This window comes from Osmerus eperlanus, chromosome 23 (genome assembly GCF_963692335.1).
Source record: "Osmerus eperlanus chromosome 23, fOsmEpe2.1, whole genome shotgun sequence".
In the NCBI taxonomy this organism is placed as follows: domain Eukaryota; kingdom Metazoa; phylum Chordata; class Actinopteri; order Osmeriformes; family Osmeridae; genus Osmerus; species Osmerus eperlanus.
In genome coordinates this window covers 9,421,734-9,446,999 of record NC_085040.1, presented here as the reverse complement: position 1 = coordinate 9,446,999, position 25,266 = coordinate 9,421,734, and the positions used below count along the sequence as shown (strand labels likewise).

Here is a 25,266-nt window from a genome sequence, read left to right as displayed (position 1 = left end):
GTCCTTTTAAAGCCCAAACCTAATTAGAACATAGGCCTACTGTAAATATACAGTATATAAAACCCTCGGCTACAGTTATATGGTTGAATTATGTTATGCTACTTGTTGGAGTGGCGTTCGTATGCTAAACTAATTTTCATTTGGTGTCCTGATGTGACTGATATTACAACATAATCTGATGGCAATTCAGTTCAGTGATATAAACGCTATGTATTGTTAATATCGCTTGATGAACAGACTGCCACTGACCCTTCCTATGATCAAGAACATTTTCTTCATCTCCAGAATGATACATTTTGGGATCATTAACGCATCCTGATGAGAAGTTGCGGTAGGTTTCGGTGCTTTTAAATGCCTATAGGGCTTCCCCCGGTTTAGCCTATGGAGAGGGATTGTGGACGTGGTAAATGGGTGGATGACGTGACATGGCAGTTTTGCTGTCTTCAGTGTCCAACATATATGAATTAAAAATATATTTGCCAAAAACCTTCTCAATATTGTGCAGAACATTATGCTTTATGTGAACACACTCAACATTAAAACAATTCATCACTATTTTTTTCCGAATTTTCAACCAAACATAACAAAACTCATATGGTGTGACTGTCCGGCTCTTGTTTCTCAAAGTGAGAACTTGAATAAAACTAAGAAAAATAAATGCAAAAATTCTCAAATAAATACAGAAAAATAATACAGATGTCTATTTGTGAGCCTACTCTTTTCAAAGTCCAAGCATAATGTTTTGAGTCAGTTCTAATCAAAAAGATTTTGTCACACAAATCAAAATCATATGGTGTGACACTATTTTGGTATATTTGAACGGGCAACTGTTTTGACACCCTTGGGAAGGAGAGGACCTTCTTCAGCAAGGTTGTACAGTACTAGCAGTGTATTGCTACTGTACAACCTGAGGTGAGTCATAATTTTTATATTTACAATAAATCAGATCTTGTTGGCACTCTGACAAAAGTCCCACTTCCAGATGTCTTTTGGTGTGACGCATTTTTCATAAAAATGCAAAAGAAATTTTATTATTTTGTCATAATTACATGTAAATCTATGCTGCTTTGTTATAGCTAGCATGTTGTTAGTATGCTAATGTGTAGCTACAAGCTATGGTGTGACACTTCATCATATGGTGTGACATGTCTGCCTGTCACTCCATATGATTTGATTGTCACACCATATGATATGAATTGTAATTTCCTGCAGATATAACAATAAATAACAAAGTCCAATGTATGTTTTGTCCTTTTAAACATTTATTTGGGTCCATCATCACATACAAGTTGTAATTATCCACAATTGATTGTGTTTAGTTTAGTTTTATTCGGTGATACAGATTTATAGTTTATCAGACAGACACAGCAGACCCCTTCACAGAAACCTTAGAATGCTGTTTAAGTCTAAACAATGTTTTGTCTTCATCTCAAACCATACATTACCTTTTCTTTTGTCAACTTGAGGCAGATAATGATGACAAGTGCAGAGAGGACAAAGAGATACAGGGAGAGACTGAATTCAGACCCTGCAAAGAGAGAGGAGTTGCTGAGTTAAAGAAAAGTAAACAACAACTGTCCTGTTTCCATTCGCTGACCAATAGGAAGGTCTGAGGGAGGGTTTTAAGGGGTGCTTTCACTATTGATTCAAAAGGACTTGAGGCAGATTTCTTGAAGCCTGGCAATACATGATAGCTAAAATATCATTGGACTTCTTAGTTACACTGTAGGCAGTGCAACTAAGAGGAACGCAGTTATGAAATGAAGAGAATAGACAATGTTGAACAACTGTTCAAATGTTCATACCATTATGTTACTCTGTTAACAGATATCAAGAAAAGAAACAGAAAGGGGAGATGCCTAAATTTAGAATACAGACTCTCCCACTGTCAAGAAGAGAGAAGCTGAGGGAGATATGGAGAAATTGTCAAACAAAATATAGAGCCAAAAGAAGAAATTTAAATGCATTACTCAACATGACTCCCCCAGATAACTCCATCTATGATGGAATCATCCAGGTAGACCCAGGTCAAGTCCCAGGTCCTACATCACCACCACCAAGCCCACCTACGTCACCACCAAGCCCACACACTGAAGAGATAAAGAAGCTGAATGCATCATTAAGGAGACTGAAGGATCAGAACAAAAGACTCCAGAGAAAAGTCAGCAATGGAAAGAAGAGGGCTGAGAAATATAGGAAACAAAGTGTGAGGCAAAACGTAACAAAACTAACAGTCAGAGAAAAATACCACTTGCCACCCAGGAAAAAGTTAATAAATGAGAAAAAGGCTCAGGTGGAATCCTTCTTGCTGTTAGATGAAAATAGTACTGTGCTTCCTGGGAAGAAGGACACAGTAGGCAGGAAAGAGAAAAGACAAAGACGAGTGCTGACTTCCTCACTAAAGGACCTTCATAAGGCCTACATGCAAAAATGTGAAAATAATGCACCAGCTGTCCTACAGACAGTTCATAAGGTATAAACCTTTTTATGTCACAGAGGCTAGGTCCAGCGACCGCAACACATGTGCCTGCTGGGAACATGCAAACATCTCGCTCCTAATTGATGCTCTTTCAAGCAGAGGCATGATCACAACAAAAAGCCTGTCAGCACCGCTGTCAGGTATCACATGTGATACTGAAAACACAAAATGCATGCAACGTGTGTGCACAAAGTGCTGTTATGATGAGCCCAACCTGCAGGACCACAACCCAGCTGACACTGCAACATGGGAGCAGTGGGAGAAGCAGGATGTTGTAGTGGGAGAGAGAAGCTACAAGAACTGGGTGAAGAAAAAGAAGAGGGGGACAGTAGGAGAGCTAACTGGTGTGTTCAACCAGAGGCTCAATGCAATTGCGAGTCATCAATTAAACTGGCTTCATCAGGTGAAACAGTTCAGACACATCAAGGAGAACATCCATCCCAGTGAAATGGTCTTACACAGACTTTTCAGAGAACTATGCGTTAAATCAATAACATTTGAATATTACCTTCCAGAATTTAGGAAGTGGTTAAATATTTCCTGCCATATGAGTGATCAGTACTCACCAATAAGTAGGATAATACATGGTTTGCATTGACACATGGCGACATTATCATATAGTGTGACACTATATTATTTGGTGTGACATTCCAAATTGTGAAAATAACATACCTTTATTAATGATAACACCTGAAAATGTTCATGGAATACATAGAAAATAGTATCAGCAAGAGTCACAACTATTTTTATAATTTTATAGCAAGGTTTGTCACAATAAATAGAAAATATGTTGAAAGACCGACGGCATAGGTCTCACATTGAGCAATGTTTTAGAAAATAATACACAAATTTAATTAAATGTTCACAAAACTATAATGGATCACAGTTTAGTTATGATAAATGACTTTGATAAAGTGAGTAACTTAAGAAAGGTATAATCCATTTTCAGTTTATATACAATTATTTTCATGTCACACCATATGACGATTTTAGGCACTAATACAACAAATTGTCACATAAATTCTGATTCCAATTGAAAATCAAAAAAAAAAAATTTCTATAAAGATGAGAGTTAGTAGAACAAAAGTCAATCATTTTTATGCCTGTTATTTGAAAATTTTGAAAAAATAATTTTTTCTGGTAGGCTATATATGTCACTGACCCAAATATAGATGTCAGTGTAACAGACGTGGTCTTGCAAGCTCCGTCAGAGGTATCGGGCAAATCGTCCCGCACTGGGTTCGAAGTTACCACCTCTGGCTTCCCAAGCGCCACCACTACCAACTACGCCAACGAAAAGCTAGCTATTCGTTGACGCGGGTGGCCTGTTACATACCTGAGGAGTGAGTTTCACCGATACACATCGGCTACATTCACCCCTCAAACTCACTCCGGCCGGTTAGCTGATGCTAACCTAGCGATCCGGGTCACGGCACCAGTGTAACAGACATGGTCTTGCAAGCTCCGTCAGAGGTATCGGGCAAATCGTCCCGCACTGGGTTCGAACTTACCACCTCTGGCTTCCCAAGCGCCACCACTACCAACTACGCCAACGAAAAGCTAGCTATTCGTTGACGCGGGTGGCCTGTTACATACCTGAGGAGTGAGTTTCACCGATACACATCGGCTACATCAGCAAACGTCAAATTTGCCAGGTTTTTAGTATACTTTAGTGGAGTAAGCAGTTCACTTGTCAGTAAATAAGGATCAAAACATAAAAGTATATATCGTTGCTTGGTAAGGTGTGCTATTTTCGTGCGCGTTTGTTTGTAGTATCCATGGCAACCAGAAGACTATGGGTTTACTTTACACGTGTGAACTAGCTTGCAGAAAACAACTATTTCGTATTACATCAAATAGTGTGCTTGCTGGAGGGCTACCAGTAAACAGAAACACCACCACGGTATTCACTTTAAAAGCTGCTACTTTAGCTAATTCAGAAAGCTAGCCAACAGCTCCCTCATCTATCTCTGACAACTTTTTTTCTGACAAACTTTTGTCTGAGACAGAGGGCGTTTTGTCTGAGAATGACGGCGTTTAGTTTGAGGGCGTTTTGTCTGAGAATGACGGCGTTTGGTTTGAGAGTGTTCTGCGCTGCTGCCGTTGCTGGTCGCTCCCCGTTCTCTGTGTTGGCCTGTCTGTCGTTCGCGCTTCCCTGTCCGTCTCTTCGGTCCCGGACGGCGTGTGCGTGTTTTGGGGATCTGAACGAAGGTTTCGAGCTGCTTCCCGATGATTCTCCATCTGAGGAGCCCTGCACCGATGGGGTCGGTGGAATTCGGGGCGCCGAGTCAGGCGCAGTTCCCGTTTGGCCTTGTCGGCCAACAAAGGACTGTCCGTTGTACAACATGGGGTTCGGCCACTAGGAGCTGTTTGTTCCTCGAGTGCGGCGAGGCCGTTCCATCCGCTCCCCTGCATGCTGCCCGGGGAAGGCTCCGGCGAAGGGCAGACGAAAATGTCCAATGATACTAGACACAAAAATGGCTATATTTGATTGGCTTAGATGGTTTTGGGAGCAGTGTTCCCGCCTTCTTCTACGGAGACACAAAAGTTTTTTTTACAAGTACACAAATCTTTTCTTCTACGGAGACACAAAACTTTTTTTTACAAGTACACAAATCTTTTTTGCAAGTTACAAATCTTTTTTGCAAGTACACAAATCTTGCCTTCTTCATGGAGACACAAATCTTTTTTGCAAGTTACAAATCGTTTTTACAGAGCTCGCTCTCCTGGCACTAATTTTACGCCATAATGTTGAAGAATACAGGATCGAAGTGCGCAAGTGAGTTTTTCGCTTGTCCGCAGTGAACGGACAGTAAAAGCACTGCTTATTCTACATTTGTTTTTGTATTTGATTATGCGTAACTGCTACATTAGTCATCGTAACGTATAAACAATTGGAATAACACACATATTGCATATATAAATCACGAGAATAAACAGTAAAAATACAAATACAAGTTTATTAAATAAAATGATTGAATAAAATGTTTTACGCTTGAATTTTGGCAGGGTAGGCAGTGCCTACCTTGCCTACCCAGACTGCACGTCACTGCCCACAACTGCTGAACAACGCCGACACACAGTGCTTGTCTTATCCACCACTCTCTCGCCTGTACTACTGTAACTGAATGGGAAACCGAAGTTTTCCCAAACTTGCAAACTTAAAGATCCTGTAAAGTAAATTCCATGTTTTGCTTCTAAGTACATTATATACGTGTGAAATTAGTTCCTGAAAGCATGTGCAAAGCGCTAAAACTTTGTCGCACTGAAATGTGGAGTTAGACCGAAGAACAGTTTCTCTTCCGTTTTCAGATCAGGTTTTAATGGGCGGAGCCAAAAAATGCCCTATCTACGTCATTTCGCCCCACCTACGTCAGATCACTGAATGGCTCCTCCTGCTGTACTGTTATTGTAGCTTACATCAGCTAGCTAGCTAGCTAGCTTCAGGGATGTCTCCCACCACCCGCACAGCGTCTTCCCTGGATGCAAGCACTCCAGCTGCGCTGCAACGCCATTTAAGTTCCCTGTTGATGAGGAAAGGAAAAATAGGTTGATAGATTTTGTGAAGAGCCACGCTCATGGAAAGCTTCGGATAAACTCCAACAGACGCCTCTGAGCCAGTGACCATTTCATGGCGGACAGTTTTAACATGGACCAGAGACAGACGGGGTTCACCAACACACGGCTTCTTTTGCAGCGCGGAGCCGTACCGAGCATCGCCCCCCCGGCCGTTCATCCTCCGGTCGCACCTGGACCATCCAGCGCCGCCAGCAGTTCATCACTCAGTTCTATGTGCTTGTTATAATTATACTAGATAACTTTTCCAGAGGTATCTCTGCTATAATTAATGCAAACAGCTAACTTGATATTAGGCTACTCGGTGTAGAATGATGGTATTTTGGTGAAATGGTAGCTAATGTGCTAGATTTAGTTGGAGAGCTCACTGTCTGCTGTCTGCTGTAAATGTTTACTCCTGTGTTACAGCTCAGGGGAATATTTCATTTATATGCATCTGTATGTTTCACTCATTGAACAAATACATTCTAATTCTATACTGTTTTGTTCGGCTTGACGTAGCGTCCATTATCTGGGTCGTCGGTAGCTTACTTGAGAGAGGCGGCGCCTTCCAGTGAGGGGGCCGAGCTTCAGCTCCTTCAGGCGACACGCCCCCCCAGTCTCGAACAGAGAAGACTGCTGATTTTCTTACGATTTCAAAGTCTAATTGAACATAATTGTCTGTTTTTTTTCATTCGAATTTGGATGGGTAGTTAATAACACATTATTCTGTGCCCGTCAAGTCAATGTTAGCTAGACTCTCATCTGCTTTTTATTAATGCTGATTTGCAAGGATTGCAAGAACAGCTAGATAGCGAAAACACCTAGACTGTAGGCATGTAAACTAGTTTAGCTTCGCATAGGTAGAATGTGTGATGATTTAGATTATTGGCAATGGGGCTAACGCGTTATTTCATGTTCCTGACTGTGTTTCATTCGAATAAATAACCCGTAGGCTACATGTAAATCTACAATTCACGATGCATGTTTGTCCACATCTTTGTCAGGTTAATTTTTATCTAGCTAACTGAGGCTGAGTTGAATCACGATATAGTTTGGTTGCTAAGCTGTAACGTTCTACCCACCTAAATCGATCCAGTTTGCTTTGACAACAGACGTGGAAACAACTAACGTTATCATTTCAAATGATATCTAGTCAATCTGTTGAAAACAGTGTTGTGTAGACACAATAGATTTATTTGTACGTTTTTATTTCAAGTCTCCACCTTCTTGTTTCAGTGAGTGATGTTGGCCGTGTTGTGTCTTTGCTCCACAGCTTCACTCGTTGTAAACCAACCAATCAGCGCACAGCTCATCTATATATTCATGAGCATACCATAAAATGAGAAAACATAGCGTTTTTTTCCCGGGAAAATTTCACTGGATGTATAAGGGGGCATAGAACAGCACCCGGGCCATTTTCAGCCCAACCAATGTTACATACCCTATTCGGAGACCTTAAGGAACAGTGTGAAATACCCCCAAAAAACAGCCAATCACCCCTTTAACTACCCATCCAAATTCAAATGAAAAAAAAAACACAGACAAGTATGTTAAATTAGGCTTTGAAATCGTGAGAAAATCAGCAGTCTTCTCTGCTTGAGACTGGGGGGGGGCATGTTGCCCGAAGGAGCTGAAGCTCCGCCCCCTCGAATTTATCGAATAGAGGGTTTTCACGATGCATCATCAGACCGGAAGTCGCCTTATTGGAGGCACTCCGCATCACAACAAAGCACAGGCACTGAAGTATATCCCGAATGTCTTCAAGGAAAATGGTTAAAGGTGACATGACATGAAAACTTCACTTTAGGATGTTATTTAACATTAATATGAGTTCCCCTAGCCTGCCTTTGGTCCCCCAGTGGCTAGAATTTTCGATAGGTGTAAACCAAGCCCTGGGTGTTCTTCTCCGCCTTTGAGAAAATGAAGGCTCAATTGCTCTGTTTGAAAATCTCCTCCTTGTGACGTCACATGGAGGAAGGTTACCTCCCCTCTCTCTGCTTTGACCGCCCAGAGAATCTGGCCCGCCCATAAGAAACTGAGCTACGACCGTGCAAGTGTTTTTATCCTCAAGAGACATCATGGCTTGCAAACGAACGAAGCATTACATTTGCTCAGTTTGGATGTACAAAGGAAAACAAAAATATTTTTACAGTTCCTTCATCCGAGCCTCTGAAGACCCAGTGTCTTAATTTTATTTTCTCTGGAAATGCGCCTACACAACTTCTGTTGTAGGCACATTTGTTTTGTATGTCTGTGCCAAACACTTCAGCCAGACTGTTTCTTCAATTTGAGCTAATACAAAACTGGCCTTGCTGAAATTAAATTCTGGATCAGTACTAACTCTCCTTCGTCCAGCTACTAACCTCGGACAAGTAAGTTCACTAACGCTAAATCATTTTGTAGCTTTACTGTATATGGTTACCTAGCTTGCTACCCTTAGAATGTGGCTGTAACATTAGCTCTGCAGCTAACAGCTGAGTTACTGTCGCTAATGGAAAGGTAGATAGCATCAAGTATGTGTGTGAATACACATGCTGTAACGTGAGTGTTGTACACTTCTTTGTTATTTGGATAACCGTTCTGCTGTTGGTGTTATGGCGCGCGCGATATCCGCCTTTCCCCTCATTGAAATGACTGTGTACCTCTGCAAACCAGGGTTATCATCTTACAGCAAGGGGCTACAGCCATTGCGAATACATCCATTGTAAACATTAGCGCATGGTGCCGCCCCTCCGCTCCTCATTAGCATTTAAAGCTACAGACACCAAAACAGCGCGTTCTGAGGAAAGCTCCTTGTGGGACTGCTAGTAGTGGCTGTAATTCTGCACCAAGGCTGAATTTCGGGAAAGAGACTTCTGATACAGTATTAGGGGACCACTAAGGCCTATATAAAAGCATCCAAAAACAGCATGTCATGTCACCTTTATGTATTGCCGTGTTTCAGGTTGTACCAATAGGACAGATCGAGAGCATTTGGAATATTATCGACTTCCAAAAGTTATTAAAAACCAGGGAGAGGAATGCCAGAGATTATATAATAGTGTGTGTTTTTTTTTGGGTGTCAGATTGTACATGTGCATATATATGATAGAATAAAATACTATGAAACTAACTCAGATAGTGTACAGTGTAGATAGCAAACTGGGGGTCTTTGAAATGAAATTAAAAAAAAGAAAAACACAATTGAGAGACTCTTGGCTACACCTTGAGTATTGCAATGATATCATACAGTTAAGGTTAGGTTGATTAAAGACGTTATTGCATTACTTACTTTGGCCTTCACAACACAACGGTCGTAGATAACTTGGTACTGCGTCTCCCTCACCCATCCACACACCATCTGGTTATAGGCCTCCAAACCTTTGTAGGATCTAAGGTCTTCCACTGTGTATGGGCTCGGCGAGAAAACCAGGTAGTTGACTATATCGGGATATGCAACTGAAGGAAGAATCATCGGGTCGTCACGGATCCAAGAAGAGGGAGCTAACTCGTAGGGATCTGCACCGCCAATAAATCGTAATTTCTCGAAATATCGCGCCTTTTCTTGTGGTCCAAGTCCTTCCCTATATGCCTTTGCATCTTGGACGTGTTTTGATGAGATTTTCGGTTGTTTAGACATGGCTACATTCACTGAAAGTATCCAAAGCGCACAATACTCCATTGTACTCCGTTCAGTTTTTTACACCGAGTGCCTCCACAATGGCCGCGCATCAGGGTTACCGCCCAGAACGTGACGTCGGTGAAAGCCCTCTATTTAGCAACAACAGCAACACTAGCTAAATCAATTGCAGATATCAGAACAGATCTACCTGCAGTCTGAGTGTTTTATGTGTTAATTACTTTGTCTTTGCATCGTACCAGCTGAGTAACAGAATGCAACCGTCTGTGATCTGATGTAGATAGGTCGCTGTGACGTAGATAGGTTGGGTTTTTGCCCCGCCTACACCAAACCTGAGCTGAAAACGGGAGAGAAACTGTTCAACGGTTTAACTCCACATTTCAATGCGAAAAAGTTTTCGCGCTTTGCACATGCTTTCAGGAACTCATTTCACACGTATATAATGTACTGAGAAGCAAATCATGGAATTTGATTTACAGCATCTTTAACCCTTGTGTTATCTTCGGGTCATTCTGACCCATCAGTCATTGTGACCCACCGTCGTATTGCGACAGATTTACCGCATACAAAGACAAAGTGAAGCATTTTCTTTTAACAGCTAGGCTGTCTCAGACCCCCCACATTGCAAAGGTTAAAAGAAAATTATTTTAATTTGTTTTTGTATTGGGTAAAATTGGGTAAACACAACGATGGTTCGTTATGAACCTTTGGGTCATGTGACCCGAAGGCAGCACGAGGGTTAAGAAAACTTTGATGTGCTGAAATATTCAGTTCCCTGTTACACGCGAGTGTGTGAAACAAAGTTTTCTCCTGTTGCTAGGTTGAGCTGTACGTGATTTGTATCATCACGTGTGTTAGTTTATTGTGTACCTACCTACTTTCTTTCAGTAGTAGGTAAATGTATTGTTGCTTGTTAGTTAATTTGGAATTACATGTAGGCTTTATGGTATAAATCAAGGGGCAACAAATCCTCCCACTGAACGAAAACAAAGCAAAAATATCCCGGATACGGGTGCTGCCATCTTGCACTGGTGATATCATTTGGAGACAGAATCTGCGCAGTAGTGATTGGCTGTTGTAGCCGCTGTATTGAGGTCCCGATCAACACTCGCCCGACCCAATCGCAAGCACACACTAACCCCTTTTTCTATCGTCAACTAACGAATTTAAAAGAAACTGATCAGACACAGACATCAGCGAAATAAAAACTACCTATAATGACAGAAACCATCTTCAGGAGAGACATTTTTTTTTACGTGCACTTAGATTTTCTTGTTTGGCAAGAAAATGTCCTTGACATTTTCTTGTCAAGGACAGATACTATGAGGCCCCAGGGCACGTGTCTTTGGAGCCCCCCCCCCCTAAAATCATGAGTATTTCCTTATTGCTAAAGCCGATAGAAAAGTATAATTTGATAAGGTCATCCATTACTGCAGGCATAGTATAGCAAGCTGCAACATCTGTGGTGTGATGTGCCGTATGTAGAGTTAGAAAAATACAGAGCTCCAAAAACAACTAGGGGGGTTGGAATTAATGTTTGCTGGTAGCTAGCTAGTTTACTCATGGACAGCCACTGTTTAACGAAGCGTGACCGCGCACTGTAGCTGTTTGTCAGACGATGTCTGACTGGGTGGGGATGCCCCCCAGCCAATTTCATTGGCCATCTCAAGCAAGTAGTCACTTGAAGGTTGGGCACCAAAGTTATCAGGCAATTATTTTATGACTTTTAATATACACCTCAGGAAAAAAAATACAGAGGTCCAGACCTCTGTGTCCTCAGTGGTGGATATGGCCCTCAAAGTGAAGCAATGTGGTTCCTTGAGTTTAGGCGGAGCTGGGGGGGGCCTTGTATGAGTTTAGGTGGAGCTGGGGAGCCCTGGTATGAGTTTAGGTAAAGCTGGGGGGCCCTGGTATGAGTTTAGGTGGAGCTGGTGGGCCTTGGTATGAGTTTAAATTGAGTCAAGGGCCCTGGTAAGGGATGAGGTGTAGAAAGGGCAGTCATGGGGCAATTGATGGGGCCTGTCAATCTACATTTTGCATTCATAGTAGATTGTCTCAGGGGCCTCAGACCGTCGGGCCATCGGGGCTTGGAGCCCGAGGCCCCTAATAGCCAGAGGCCCCTGGGCCCAGGCCCCATGCGCCAGGTCCATAATCCGGCCTTGCGTCTAGTGTAGCCTACTGTCATTTACTGAAATGTATCCAAATTCAAACCGACAATGCCTAGTTCTTCTTCCAAAACGATAGCTAGCTAGCTTTAGTTAGGTTCCGGGCTAAGTTACCTACTACCATGCTAGTGTTACTTGTTAGCCTTCTCATTAATACATTTTGAAGCCATACTAAAGCGTTTGTGGCATAGTCCCTCGGAAAATACTAAATTGGAATGTTCTAAATCATATTTGTGATGTTACTCTATGGGAGCCACGCTACTCTTTAACAGGTTAATATTGTTATTGTGCGTGTTGTTTTTAACAACCCTACATTCTGTTGCAGGCACACAAACTATAGCCATTGCACTGTATGATATGCACTGTGTTATTATTTTAGGCTACTCATCTCAGTTATACAATAGGATTTACTCACAACATACGTTTCATGCATTATTTTATGGTTATCATCATGTATAACAAGTTTCATCTTTACCACAGTCTCTAACAGAGCACTGGGGGAACAGGACTTCAACCACCTGGGGAACCCTTGACATACTTACAAATTATAGTTTTAGGTTGTAAGTATATTGTATCACGTGTAGATGGAAAAGGCTTGTTTCAAAGGAGGTTTCTTATTAATGAATGAATGCAATATGAGTAAATGCTTACGAAGGGGAAGTTAGTCATATAGGTTAGGACCATTTTTACACTGGATTGGCCGATTTCTTTGTTTTGATGCAACTCTTTGAACTATGTGAGGCTGCCACATAGTCTATCGCCATTCCCTCTCGCACTAGGAAATGAGAAGAGAACCTTGTTTCATTCTACACTTCACTCTTAGTATTTTGAAGTGTAAATGAGCAGCAACATATGCTTTTTAATCTATGCAATCTTCCTACATAATAAGTATGCATACTTATTTAAAATATACAGAAATATTATTTAAGTATACACATGAACATTCTCCAAATTTTGGGATGTTTGATATTAGTTTAACCCTTGTGTTATCTTCGGGTCATTCTGACCCATCAGTCATTGTGACCCACCGTCGTATTGCGACAGATTTACCGCATACAAAGACAAAGTGAAGCATTTTCTTTTAACCGTTGGGCTGTCTCAGACCCCCCACATTGCAAAGGTTAAAAGAAAATAATTTTAATTTGTTTTTGTATTGGGTAAAATTGGGTAAACACAACGATGGTTCGTTATGAACCTTTGGGTCATGTGACCCGAAGGCAGCACGAGGGTTAAACAATAGGTTTGGAGGTGATATAGAAAAAAAAAAAAAACTGTCCCACCTGCAACCGACACAAGCACACCTCACAATTTTAAAATGGTACCCTCTCTAGTTTCTATTGTCATTCAGTCTATTATCATTGTTAACATAAATCAAGTGTTCTTCCAATAATTCTGTCAGGGAGCATATAGAACAATCAATGGCCAGTGAAGCATGCACACCAGACCAGAGTAATAACTGCTATCATTGAGATTGGTTCATTAGTATCAATATAGTGATGGACATCATTGTTTGTGTGAACAGAAACAGAATACGTGTTTGCATGTGTTTGTATATATCCATCTGACTGCATCAAAGTGTATGTGTGCTGCGTCTGTCCACTGGATAGTGTTTTACGAGACAAATCCGTTTTATTCTAAGCTTCATCGGATTGCTGATGAGATCATGTCTGCAGCAAAAACCAGTGCTACAGCAAGCACCATCATTCACCACTATGCCATATCCCCTGACTCCTGTTGGTATGCATTGACGACAGCTCAGATAACCCACATTAATAAGAAAACATCCTCCAAATATTATTGGGCTGCTAGTTTTTGTTACAGCAAATATTCTTTTACAATATGTTTTTGTTACAAACATACTATAAATGTCCTTGGGACTCCTGAAAACAGTATGATGTATTAATATTGTTTTGACCAGTTAATTTCAGTATCAGTCTCCGATTTGTAAATAGTTTTGGTCTTCTGTTTACTGTTGCATGGAGACATGCAAGAACACCATCGTCATAGAGGATGAGTGATTGTGTGTCTGTGTAGGGACATTTGTGTAGATACATATGCATGATTTTGTGTTTAATGTATGTATTTGCAACAAATCAACTGTGGATCAGCATCTCCTTCATCTCCCCGATGCCCCCTATCCTCCTGTCTCACCCCCTGATCTCTCCAGATCGATAGTCCTAGCACGCGTCACCAGGCAACAGGAACGACACCAAAGTGATTGCGGCACAGACCACCAACATACCATCCATGAGTTAAAGGGAGAGAGAGAGGGAAAGAGCTGCGAGTAGAGAGAACTGAAAACAACCTTTGTCTTACAAACCTGTACTGAAACTAAACTTGAAGGGAGACAGCAAGAGAGAGTGTGAGATCGAGAACCAAAGAGGTTGTTAAAGGTAAAAATCCTCTATTTTATCTTGTCTAGTCTGTAAAGAGGGATGGAGAGATTTGTTCTCAGTAATACAAAAAACAACTGTCACCTGATTGATAAATCTGGTGAAACTGTCATTGTTCTGTTAGTACAAAATGTGCCTTTTTTGGCTAACAGGTGCAGACAATAGTGGGCATAAACAGTGGCATTGTGAGGTCATACAGTCAGCACTAATGGTGCGCACGACCAGTTGCATACTCTTTGGCTCTAATGAACAAGATGACAGGTGCTTGTTTAGTTGAGAAGTTGGTTGCTTTATTTCATAAGACCACTCCAATGAACCTTTGAGTTGCAAAGCAAAAGACACATACGCATCCCCGATAGTGGATGAATAAAATACAAATCTAGGATTGTGCCAGTTTCAACTCCAACCAGTATGTTTTGGACTGGGCATGTCTTTGGCTTAATGGCTTGGCTCAGTCTGACTTGACTGACTTGTAGTAATTCTGAACGTATGCCACTGGGCTTTCACAACCACATAGAGGCAGATCATCCTAGACTAATGACAAGGGGGTAAAGCTGTCTTTCCCTCCTTTTCCTTTCGCCCTTCCCATACTCTCTAGTTCCTCTTTTCTCACCTGGTCTCTGTGACTGATGGAGAGTTCAAAACTATCTTCTTTTTTTTCTGTCTCTTTCTTTGTTGTGTGTGTGTCTCAGACAGCTCATGAAGTCTGTAATTGAGTATGTCCGCCCACCACTCTGCTGCAGAAACTGCCAGGGGAAGGCTTCATTGTTACACACAGGCACACTTCTGCTGCAGTGCCTTCATTCATTCCCACGCATGAGACACCCCTTCTGGCAGAGGCTGAAACCTAAACCTGCAAAACACACACAAACACATGCAGTCTTACACTTTTAATTACCTCAACATGCATCATCTCCCTCTCTGTTAATGCAAGATCTAATGCATATTGTAGCAACCACCCCCATTTAACAAAAGTGTTTAAGTGGAGATGCTCAAGTGCATTGTATTTAGCTATGTATACAAATGCTGCTGTAAAGTCAAACAGCTACAGCAGGCAACAGCTACCTAATGGCATTCAAAGACCATTTTAATTTAAAACACTAGTGCAAAAATAAAATGTACCCATCATTTCTTATGGTCTTCCCAAGGCTTTCAGTGAGTCGTAGCTTTGCTGTATATTTGGTCAGGCTGTCCTTATATGGAAAGAAGGGTGTGTGTGTTTGTGTGTCTGTGTTGATGCAAGCTTTTGCGTATGTTGAGGGAGTGAAGATGTGTTGCCATGGCTCCCTGCTGGGACTTAAATAGCTTACTAAGGAAACCACGATAAGGCTTTTTACTACGCTACAATGTTAGAAGATTGACATGTCCTGTACTATGCATGTCCTTTTGCACTGGAAAACAATACAGCAACAATGTACATTATATGTAATGACTGCAGTGCTATTTAAGGAAGTGATAAATTGTGGTTTTCCTGGTGAAAAGAGGCTTGACACTGAGATCAGCTGGCTGTCTTTTGTGGCTTTCCATCTTGGACGAATGATATTCCCACAGTAATGTTTGCGCCTGTGCATTGAAACATACATGTAATTTTTAGACTTACCAGACGTGGTCATGATAATAAGGATTGTTAAAGAACAATTAATTAAGGCTGAGGTTTGTACACAGTTCAGCATCTGTCGAAAAAGTTAAAATCTACTGTGTAGTAAAATGCTATTAATGCACACTTCATTAGCTAGATTGTGCAAGTTGGTTAGGGATACTTACTCAACGTCAATCAATTTCTTTTAGTTCCTTCCAAAGGATGATGGTCAATTCATTAGACACTGATCTGCAACACTTACTGCCACGTAACTACATAATAATACCTAGTTACAACCTTGTAGTTAAATAGAAACTAACTGCTAGGTAGTTAGACTTTATTACTTTATGGAGGAGGTTGGACTTTCTACTGGAAAATCTGTATTAACTGCCCTTTTACTACAATCATGACCCTTTACACCCCTCCCCAAATCTGTGCATTCTTACACTTTTGTAAAAACAAATACAGCTAACAACCATTTGATTTAATAGCAATTCCTATGTACCAACTGTGTTGTTATTTTAGGTATTGCTATGAACTTGCATGGTAGTTAATGCAACCTTAATATAAAGTGTCGCCCTCTGATCTTCCAGGACCAGATACTAAAACTTAAATCTACATTATTCAAATAAGCTTTCATTTCCATCAATTTCACAAACTCTTAAGACATTACAAAAAAAACAAGTGTTTCAATGTGTTCTTCTTGATTTTGTTTTCAGGAGTGGCTGAGAGATAGGAAGAGGAAAAGAAGACCAAAACTAAGAGGAAAGGAAAGAAAAAGATGGAGCACAGTTCTTTAGACCAGTCAGCCACGGTGGATGAACTTGTTGATGCATGCATCCAAGCATTTGGTTGGTCTGCTACTCTGCCTTGTACTGTAACACTTAAATGTTCTAACTATGTTCTATAATTTTGAGGTGTATATTTCCAGTGGTATGCCCATCTATTGATTGTAGACTGCCTGAAATCACAAAGTGATAGTCCTTTGAAACTGATTGTTTGCCTTGTTTTAAAATGGTGTGATGTGTTTTACTTCTTCCAGATGAGAAGGGCACTCTGAAAGAACCTTCCTTGGTGCGCATGTTCCTAATGATGCACCCATGGTACCTTCCCTCCACCGAAATGGCAAAGAAACTCTTGTTGAAGTATCCTTCATAGTCAGAACAATCTTTGTCTTTTAATTAGAAGATGATGAACCATCTATTTAGAATTTTCAAATGAGATGGAAATAAATATGAGGGAGGGGTAGCCTACCCTACAATTTACTTGCGAGCCACCCCATTTGTGCGTAGTGTCTGACCATGCTGCTATCAACTACCAAAGGATGTGAAGATTGTCAGATGGCTGAGTGGTTTGGGAATCGGGCTAGTAATCAGAAGGTTGCCGGTTCGATTCCTGGCCGTGACAAATGACGTTGTGTCCTTGGGCAAGGCACTTCACCCTACTTGCCTCGGGGGAATGCCCCTGTACTTACTGTAAGTCGTTCTGGATAAAAGCGTCTGCTAAATGACTAAATGTATAACCAATCACTAGCGTTCGCCTTAGCCAATTCCTTCACCACTACTGTAACAGAGCTGGCTGACCTAGCTGGAAAATCAAACTTTTCCCGAACCCTGTGGGGAGGAGGGCCACAACATCATGGCCACCAACAAAACTCAGCAAAACTTGTTCTTGCTCCGGCTTTAGCTGTTGGATATTCGGCAGCGTTGCCACAACGGACCGAATGGCTTTGCTCGCATCTTTCTCCGCCGCCATTACGGAACTACAACACAAACTAGCGCACAACATCAACGTCATCGTTCTCAGCCACTCCCTCTGTTCACTGATTCGCCGGTAGAAAATCAACCTGAAAAATCTGACTTATGTAACTCATGGCCAGACCTATGTACAGAAGCAAAAATAAAATTGAGAGGAAGTATGTAGGAGGGCAGAGCCAGGCTAGCTGGTGTGTACATTTGACAGTGATTCTGCAACATTGTTCCATGGATCTGGAATCATTTTTCATAAACTGTAAACCTTTCTACTCGCCTCATGAGTTTGCGTCGCTCATTCTGGTAGGAGTGTACTTGCGGCCGGGTCCGCAGGTTAAAGAGGCCCAACGCATGCTCGTCGACCAGATTTTGCGTGTGGAGCGAGCAAATCCGGATTCTTTGGTTATCGTACTCGGCCACTTTAACAAAGGTAATCTCAGCCACAAACTCCCCAAATACAGACAATTCATCAAATGCCCCACCAGAGAAGGGAACACTCTGGATCACTGCTACACCACAGTCGGTAGAGCCTACCAAGCCGTTCCTCGAGCAGCACTGGGTCACTGACCATGCCATGGTCCACCTGATTCCTGCATACAGGCAGAAACTAAAGCTGTGTAAACCTACTGTGAGGAGATCAAAACAGTGGAACTTCAACAACGACAAGCCCTGGTTCTCTGCAAAGCTCAGGAGTTTGAGGATGGTGAAGGAGCAAGCGTTTAGGAGTGGGGATAGATTGGTTAGAGAGGCTAAATGGCTGTACTCAGTGAGACTAAAACACCAATTCTCTGCTAACGACTCTGCTTCTGTCTGGAGAGGGCTCAGGCAGATTACCAACTACAAGCCCAAAGCCCCCCACACCGTTAACGGTGTGATTTGAAAGACAATTGGACTGTCCTGAACTGCAACTCCCCACCCAAGAGCCCCCCCCCCCCCCCCACCACCACCAAAGAGACAACTCTCTCCATTCAGAAGAGAGAAGATAACAGACTTTTCAAGAGGCAGAACCCCTGCAAAGCAGCTGGGCCGGACTTTGTCTCTCCAGCCACCCTCAAGCACTGCGCTGACCAGCTGTCTGCGGTTTTCACCACCATCTTCAACACCTCCTTGGAGACATACCATGTACAAGCCTATCTCAAGTCCTCCACCATCATCCCTGTGCCCAAAAAGCCAAGGCCAACAGGAATCAATGACTGCAGACCCGTCGCCTTGACACCACCCTCATTGGGCTCATTTGTGACGGGTCAAGTCAGATTACAGGTGGAAAGCTGACAACCTGGTGACCTGGTGCAGCCACAAACATTCGAGCTCAATGCTCTTAAGACAGTGGAGATGGTTGTGGACTTCAGGAAGAATACAGCCCCACTCACCCCCATCACCCTGTGCTACTCCCCAGTCAACACTGTGGAGTCCTTCCGCTTCCTGGGCACTATCCTCTCCCAGGACCTCAAGTGGGAACTGAAAATCAGCTCCCTCACCAAGAAAACACAACAGAGGATGTACTTCCTACGGCAGCTGAAGAAATTCAACCTGCCAAAGACAATGATGGTGCACTTCTACACAGCCATCATTGAGTCCATCCTCACATCCTCCTTCACCATCTGGCACTCTGCTTCCACTGCCAAGTTCAAGAGCAGACTGCAGCGTATCATCTGGGCTGCTGAGAAGGTGATTGGCTGCAATCTGCCTACCCTCGAGGACCTGCACACCTCGAGGACCCTGAGGCGAGCGAGGAAGATTGTCGCCGACTCCTCCCACCCTGGACCCTCCCTGTTCCAGCTACTCCCCTCCGGCAGAAGGCTGCGGTCCATCAGGACCAAAACCTCACGCCACAAGAACAGTTTCTTTCCATCCACTACTGGCCTCTCCAACAAGGCCAAGGACTCGCACTGACATTTAACTATTACCCATTATTAGTCCATCCGACACCTGTTGCACTACACACAAGCCACCATATTTGCACTATTACCCATTCATATTCTTATTTTTATATTAGGGCTGGGAATCGCTAAAAAATATACATATAATAATCGCACAATATGCTGTGATTAATCGCATTTTCCCCAAGCTCGTTATCATCATGTAAAACCCTGAATTAAATCAATTAACACAAGTATATTTACAATAGAAAATTTTATGACATCTCCTGAACTGTGTCTCTCTTGGGAACTACAGAATAGTCATTCCCATCAAATATATGCAGCAACTTTATAAACAACAAAGTGTTTAAGTGCACGTTCAATATTTGAAGTTTAAACCCTGAAGGTTATCAAAAATACTGGATAGGGCTCTACGCTAACTTTTTTTTGCTGGAGCAGATGTGCCCCCAAGTGAAAAACTTTCCGGGTCACAGACAAAAATTTTGGGGCACAGTCAGTTTCTGTTTAAAAAAACTTTAAACATTACATCATTATTAGACTATTGAATGAATGACAAAATTGACCGGAACCAGGATTGGTTACTTATTTATTAATTACATATTCATTTATTACTTTTTTGTATTCATTGTAAAAAAAATTCAAACTGACTGGCTTGGCCAAGCTTTGTAGCGTAGCAGACAGTCAGTTGACAGACAGTTTTCAGCACATTTAGAGGCATCAAACATTTCCAGGGAGGGCGCCTCTGTACTGATCCGATTGAGGTCCTCTGTGGTGGATGGGTTCAAATGATTCATTAATGGGAAATTTCGTTTTTATGTTGTATTCACACCGGTGTTCATGTAGGGTCGCAACTGCGCTCTTGGTTTTCAGCATGGATTGCGGTAGGACAGAAGGGGACTGAGTTGGGGGGTTAATTTTGTTGACGGAAGCATTGTTTAAGTTTCTATTGTTAAACTCGTGTTTGATATGTGTCGTGTTGGACGTTGGTTTTCTAAGTTCTATTGTTCACACTGAGTGTGAAGGTTAGCTAGCTAGATCGCTAGCCAGGCTGTTACAGCACAGGACAGATGCAGAAGGCTATCGCAGGACGCAGCCTATGAGGTTTATCCGAGTCACGATTAATAGAAGTTGAAATCTCTCCCAAAAAGAGGAATAAACGTTTCCTGTTGCAAATAATAGTTTGAGCATTTTCGGGTTCCATAGACGCAAATATGGTCTTGCGTTAATAGCGCAAAATTATTTTTTCTTACGAAAGAAGACCAAGTACTCGGAACTGGCTGCTGAGTGCAGGGAGGCTGGCTGGAAGACCACCATCTACCCAGTGGAGGTTGGATGTCGAGGCTTTGTGGGGCAGTCAACCACACACCTACTGAGGAAGCAGGCGTGACAGGAGGAAAGCTAAAGAAAGCAACGAAAGAACTCGAGGAGGAGGCGGAGAAGGGCAGATTTTGTCTGTGTCTAAGGAGGAGGGGAAAGGGCTGGGGAAAGAACATCTAACCCAGATACCAGCTGCAGGGGGTGACAGGGAGAGGTCCCTGCCACTGCTCCGCCACCAGGAGAAGTTCCAGGATTAAAGGAGCGAAACGTCGGTGAATGGTGGTTCTTGGCTGACGACCGTGCAGCTTGATCCACGGGCACTGGAGCAGGTGCGTCAGGCAGAAATGCCCAGCAGGAAATTCAAGCTACCTGTTAAATTACTACTATGCATTAATAATTTCAGATTAATTGCTAAGATTAACGCTTTAACTTTCCCAGCCCTATTTATATTTTATAATTTATATTTAAATAGTTAAATTTTTTAGATTGTTAGTTCTTAGGATTAGTTAGACTACTGTACTTTTCTACTTTTTGCTTGAAGATCCGTATATGTTTATTGTTTGCACCTTCCGGCCACAGTAAATTCCATGTTTGTGTAAACCTACATGGCGAATAAAACCAAATTCTGATTCTGCGCTACAAATTGACGCTTGGTCAAAGTCCATTGACACCTCTTTCCTATGCAAATTTGAAACAATTTGAAACTGCGGCTGTAAACCGGTCGGTTTACAAAAAGCCACATTTGTGACGTCACAAGTCTTGATCTCAGACACTAGTTTAGCTGCGCGCTGCTCTGTGTACCTCCACGGGAATTACAAAGAAGAAAGTTAGGAAGTTTTTCAAGGATATTGAAAATGGACCATGGTCGTAAATGCAATGTTGCAGGCTGTACAGGGAATGCTGACACTTTTCATAGTCTTCCCAAGGAACCAAACACTCGACGGGCATGGCTGATGTTTGTCTATGAGAAGATCCCTGTGAAGTTTGACATTCAATTATTCATTTGCTCGAACCATTTCACCAAAGACAGAGACAGAGACAACCTGGTAGTAGTCAAACCTTTTCTAGGGCGCCAAATGTGCTACGACTGGCACTGCCTGTATCTAGCATAGGTAAAAAAGTGTGATGATTTAGTTTATTGGCAGCTCATCTATATATTCATGAGCATACCATAAAAGGGAGAAAACTTCTCGTTTCATTCTAGGGCTATTTCACAGGGTGCATTAGGGCGCACAGAACAGCACCCCGGGCCATTTTCAGCCCAACCAATACCCTATTCGGAAACCTTAAGGAACAGTGTGAAATACCCCAAAAATCTTTCTATGACCCCTTGAAGGTTGGCTGAGGATGAGCCAAACAAAAAAATCAAAGTGCACGTCAAATAATTTTTCTCCAAAGATGGTTTCTGTCATTTAAGCAGGGGCGGTGTGTTCATTAGGGCGATATGGGCGACGCACTGCCAAACGGGAAAAGGAGGGATTTTTTTTTCTAACCACTTCTATCACGGCAACAGTCGTTATCAGTGTTCTAATCTAGACCTTTGATCTGCCACAAAATGTCCAATCAGGCTAAAGTCGTGCTTCAAATGGTCCCGGCCCTTTTGGGGCGATTTCAGTCAGGTTGAAAATCGTCTCAGAAGTCTCTCGTAGACTCTCATGTAAAATATTTTTTTTCCAAATAACAGAGCTTTCAATACAATCTCTATGGGTTCCAGGAGGGCTTGCACTTACGCGCTTTCGTCATACGTAACTAAGAAAATAGCGGGTAGCAATCAATTCACATACTACTGTCAAGATGGCTAGCGTTCAGTGCAGAACAAGCTCGATTGTCTCTTTGAAAGAAGTTCCTTTTAGTCTGCAAACGAATCACGATAAATTGTCGACAAAACAATTAGGACCTCCCAGACCAAATTTAAACATTCAACAGGTTTCTATTAAGGGGGGGGGGGGAGTACTACACCCGAGGATTTTCCAAAAATTTGTAAGAATGAAAAACAGGAAAGTGGAATCTTTGAATGCAGTTTTCTCCTTTATCATTTTTGACACAGGTCAACTTTAAAATGATGTAGGCTAACTTCAGTTGTGATAAAGTTATCTGAGTGATTTAAACAGATTTGTATTCAGGAGAGTTTGTAGTTTCCAAATATGTATGATACCCAGAAAGTCACATTTTCACCATGTGAAGGATTTCCGCTAGCCTGGCTCTGCCCTCCTACGTACTTCCGCTCAATTTAGATTTTGCTTCTGTACTAGGTCTGGGCATGAGGTACGTAATGTCTCCGGTTAATTTTCTACCTGTCCAATCAGCGAACAGAGGGAGTGGCTGAGAACGATGAGGATGATGTCGTGCGCTAGTTTGTGTTGTAGTTCCGTAATGGCAGCGGAGAAAGATGCAAGCGAAGCCATTCGGTCTGTTGTGGCAACGCTGCCGAATATCCAGAAGTTAAAGCCGGAGCAAGAACAATCTTTGATCCCCACGGGGCTCGTTTGATTTTCCAGCTAGCTCCGTTAGTCGTGAAGGAGTTGGCTAAGGCAAATGCCAGCGATTGGTTATGGCAGATCCAGAGTGGCTCTGGGCAGATCCAATAGTTTTAAACTTCAACAGAGTACCCGCCTTCAAGGAAGTTAACGCTTGTCAATGAAGCAAGCCCAGACTCTCTGTACAAATGAAATGTACGAGAGTCCTGGTTTCAATGGTCACCAAGTCACCAATAACGCCCCAAATACCCGGAAGTGTTCTTGGTCCGCTCTTTTATCGAGGATGCATCAATTGGTGACTTGGCCAGCGAGAACGCATCTGATTTCCCAGAAGTCTTTGCAAGATAATAGCCAAGAACACAGACATCTCAAATCGTTCTCTGTCCTCGTGGTCTTGCTAGACCGTTCTTGCATGGATGCTTGGCAAGAACGTTCTTCTCAAGAACGCAAGTACGTTCTTGGCGTAATTCCTTCGGATTGATAAATTGCCAGTGTGTTTCATGCGTAGAGTCTTTGGATCATTTTTCACGTGACCTGCATAGGCTCTGTACTTGGGATGTAAAAACATTTGAGGATGTATCCAATGACATGATCTGTGGAAGGAACATTCGAAAATTATAACTTTTAAATTCAAGGTTATTAAATGTGCACAATCTGATTGATACTTGATCAACCTGAGCAAGTAAACCTAATTCCTGCCATATCCGGATAAATAATTGACCTACATGTTATCTATCCTGAATAGGTAGTCAGATAGACATAGCTTGTCGCGCCCCAGGTTTACCTTAACATTTCACTTAGGTCACAGGAGGAGAACTGCACTGCTGAGCTCAGAACAAAAATATGCCATCTTGTCAAGTAAGACATTACTATTTGGCTCAGTTTGACTGTGTTGCAACAGGTGTATCAGGTCTGTGTTGTATCTTATCTTTTATCTTTCTTTCACTCTCTGTTCCTCTTTTGTCTTGACCCTTCTCTTTTCCCCCTTCTCCCATGTGGTTACTGTTGATACCCCAACTCTCTCTTTCCTCCTTTTGCCTGTCTTTGTGTCCCTAGGTACTGGATTTCAGAGTTCCCAGCAGAGTTCAATCTGAACCCAGCGCTGGCAGACCAGATCAAAGACCTGAAGGACCTCTTGACCACTGAGGGGAATGAGCGCCAAAGTCAGCTCATAGACATTGACAGTGTGTAAGTGTCTGTTTTTGTGAGTAAGTGTCTGTTTTTGTGAGAGGAGTGAGAGGAAGAAAAAGGGTGAATTTGTGTACTTGTATGTTTTTTGGTTTGTGTGTGAGAGAGTGGACATCGCCAGCTTGTCTCACATGCTCAGTTCTCAGGCACAGGGCAATACCTTGCTTGACAGTGGCCGAATCCATCTATGACCCAAAGTTCTCTGTTTTATAAAATAAATTAAAAATAAGTTGTCATGAGACTGTTTCATAATATCTCTTCTACAGAGCAGTATGTTATATTATCTGCTATTGTGGCAGTGGTCTTAGAGCTCTGCTAATGCTGTCAAAATGAGTTCAAATGAGTGAGTACAAATGTCCACTTGGGAAATCTTTAGCAATGTTACTTGGCTTTGTTTGTTAGGCCATCATACAAGTGGAAGCGTCAGGTGACCCAGCGTGTGCCCTCCATGTCCAAGAAGAGGAAGATGTCTCTGCTTTTTGACCACCTAGACTCATCAGAATTGGCTGAACACCTCACCTACCTGGAGTACAAATCTTTCTGCAAGATTCTAGTCAGTAGGATCTGTGTGTCTGTTTGCTGACTTTACATCTGGATTTGAATAAAATGCTGTGTCAACATAAAACCATCTAGTATGTATTTGAGTGTTTGTATATCAACTTGGCCGCTACATGTCCTCCCACTAGTTCCAGGACTACCACAGCTTTGTGATGCACGGCTGCACTGTGGATAACCCCATCCTGGAGCGCTTCATCACCCTCTTCAACAGTGTGTCACAGTGGATTCAACTTATGGTCCTCACCAAGCCCACTGCTCCACAAAGAGCTGCCGTCATCTCGCACTTCATCCGGGTGGCCCAG

At 42.3% G+C, this 25,266-nt stretch overlaps 1 protein-coding gene across 3 annotated transcripts in view; it reads left to right on the top strand.

The window, feature by feature from the left end:
* LOC134009858 (RAS guanyl-releasing protein 2) overlaps nt 1–25,266 on the top strand; it is an 87,075-nt gene that overhangs the window by 7,765 nt on the left and 54,044 nt on the right. For all 3 annotated transcript variants that reach the window (XM_062449599.1, XM_062449600.1, XM_062449601.1), the window contains exons 2-8: nt 13,989–14,214; nt 16,513–16,644; nt 16,836–16,938; nt 24,020–24,076; nt 24,275–24,406; nt 24,809–24,959; nt 25,093–25,266. In XM_062449599.1, coding sequence (XP_062305583.1) covers nt 16,575–16,644; nt 16,836–16,938; nt 24,020–24,076; nt 24,275–24,406; nt 24,809–24,959; nt 25,093–25,266 — 687 coding nt within the window. In that variant the 5' untranslated portion in view covers nt 13,989–14,214; nt 16,513–16,574. The remainder of the gene's footprint in view (nt 1–13,988; nt 14,215–16,512; nt 16,645–16,835; nt 16,939–24,019; nt 24,077–24,274; nt 24,407–24,808; nt 24,960–25,092) is intronic.